Source organism: Sinocyclocheilus anshuiensis, unplaced genomic scaffold (assembly GCF_001515605.1).
Source record: "Sinocyclocheilus anshuiensis isolate Anshui unplaced genomic scaffold, SAMN03320099.WGS_v1.1 scaffold462, whole genome shotgun sequence".
Taxonomy (NCBI): Eukaryota; Metazoa; Chordata; class Actinopteri; order Cypriniformes; family Cyprinidae; genus Sinocyclocheilus; species Sinocyclocheilus anshuiensis.
In genome coordinates this window covers 246,393-248,739 of record NW_015542340.1, presented here as the reverse complement: position 1 = coordinate 248,739, position 2,347 = coordinate 246,393, and the positions used below count along the sequence as shown (strand labels likewise).

General features: G+C 44.0%; 1 protein-coding gene across 1 annotated transcript in view; it reads left to right on the top strand.

Annotated features, from left to right (window-relative positions):
• The window catches only part of LOC107691209 (geranylgeranyl pyrophosphate synthase-like), a gene marked incomplete at its 5' end in the record, with an annotated part of 16,505 nt that extends 14,390 nt beyond the window's left edge, over positions 1–2,115 (top strand). The window contains one exon of the mRNA XM_016489708.1: positions 899–2,115. Coding sequence (XP_016345194.1) covers positions 899–1,810 — 912 coding nt within the window. The remainder of the gene's footprint in view (positions 1–898) is intronic.
• Between the last annotated feature and the right edge of the window lie 232 nt (positions 2,116–2,347).

The window sequence follows — 2,347 nt, the reverse complement described above, 5'->3', positions numbered from 1 at the left end:
TTTCACGCAGCATACAGCGGTGTTGTGCATTTTGACCAGTTGATGGGAAAAGTATTCTTAAAATGCATTCAAAATTTTGAATAATTTGTAATATATAATTATTCACGGTATTTAGAAGTGCTCACGATAACAATATCGTGCATATTCATTACCGTGATATATCGCATTACCGAATACCGGCACAAGTCTAGGTATGATGCAGTGTTTTGATAATATAATGTACTATAATGCAATGCAATGATAAATGCAATGCAGTATTATCATCCAGCTCGAATCTGCTAAATGCATGTTTCTGCTCCGGTGGTTTGACTGATTTCTGACTCCCTTCTCCCTGTAAAACGCCTGATCCGAGCCCGTATTCACAGAACATTTCAAAAAAAAAAAAAGTGAATATGCATATAAACAGCCTTTTAATTAACCGAGTGGAATAATCATGGCTGATAGTAAGACATGCAAACAGAAAAGAAAACCAAACTGGACGCAAGAACAGCTGTTACTTCTTGACCAACTGGTTAAAGAAAACAAGCATATAATCAAAGGAAAATCTGGAGTAGGGATAACCTCCAAAACCAAAGGCGATACCTTTTTTAAAAGCACATTCTCGTCAGATGTTTCTAATGTTTACGTTCCGAGGCAGATTGCCGGCAATAACAGACATTTTAAGATAGCTTGTGGTTTGATCTTAGTGACTCCTCTTCACTACTCCTAACGTTTCACAGATTTAGGAGCTAGTTTTAGCGCTAAAACGCTTTGTGAAATACTCTTAGAGAAGAAATTTAGGAGTCCTAAATTTAGGACTGACGCCCTAAATTGGAGAGTTATGAGCTACTTTTAGCCTTGAGATGTTTTGTGAATATGGGCCCTGGTTTTCACAGTGATCTTACTTTTGTCTCCCCAGGTGATTATCGAGGTGACGGAGATGCTGCACAACGCCAGTCTGCTGATCGATGACATTGAAGACAGCTCCAAGCTGCGGCGCGGTTTCCCGGTGGCCCACAGCATCTACGGCGTGCCGTCAGTCATCAACTCTGCCAACTACGTCTACTTCCTAGGCCTGGAGAAGGTGCTGACGCTAGAGCACCCCGAGGCCGTGCACGTCTTCACCCGTCAGCTGCTGGAGCTGCACCGCGGCCAGGGTCTGGACATCCACTGGAGGGACACCTACACCTGCCCCAGCGAGGCCGAGTACCGCGGCATGGTGCTGCAGAAAACCGGCGGCCTCTTCGGCCTCGCCGTGGGCCTCATGCAGCTCTTCTCCCACTGGAAACCAGATCTGAAGCCGCTTTTGGACACTCTGGGGCTCTTCTTCCAGATCCGGGACGACTACGCCAACCTGAACTCGACGGAGTACAGCGAAAACAAGAGCTTCTGCGAGGACCTGACGGAGGGCAAGTTCTCCTTCCCCACCATTCACGCCATCTGGTCGCGTCCCGAGAGCACGCAGGTGCAGAACATCCTCCGGCAGCGCACGGAGAACGTGGATATCAAACGCTACTGCGTGGACTATCTGGAGAAGGTGGGCTCGTTTGCTTACACCCGTCACACGCTGCTGGATCTGGAAGCCGAAGCCTATCGGTTGATCGCTGAGCTCGGAGGGAATCCCGAACTGGAGGCTTTGGTGCAGCATCTGAGTCGCATGTATAAAGAGCCCGAGGGCGGAGCTTCAGCCGACCAATCGAAAGAGCCCGGGGGCGGAGCTGCAGCCAGCCACTCGAAAGAGATTGGGGGCGGAGCTGCAGCCGGCCAATCGAAAGAGCTCCGAGGCGGAGCTGCAGGCGGCCAATCAAAACAATTTGACTTTGCACTGTGATGTGAATAAACTGTACTGTTATTTTGACTCCACAGCAGTTGCCTGGAGTCCAAAGTCTGTCGTTTTTGTCTCGTTCACATTTCAAGGCGTTGTAGCTGACATATGACGTGTAACAGGAACTTGACTGGCCTCTTAGTCTGCAATATTTGGTCAATATTTATGTACTGTAATCGGTGGACTGATGCTGCTTGTTTAATTATAAATGATAACCGTAAACAAACAGTCAGATAAAACAAACAGTTAATGTTTAAACCATTTCACCACAAAATCAAAGCAAATACATTATTTTATAATTAAGACAATTTTATGGTTCTTTACTTTTTCTCTTTACTATTTTCATGACAATTATTATTATTACAATTTATTTAAATGAATGTCATTATTATTATTACTACAATATCTGTCAGATGGAACAAACATTTAACTTTTATACAATGTCATTTCACTACAAAATTAAAACAAATTATTTTCATGACAATAACAACAACTAATTTATATAAATTATATTATTATTAAAACAGTAAATATTATTAGAGA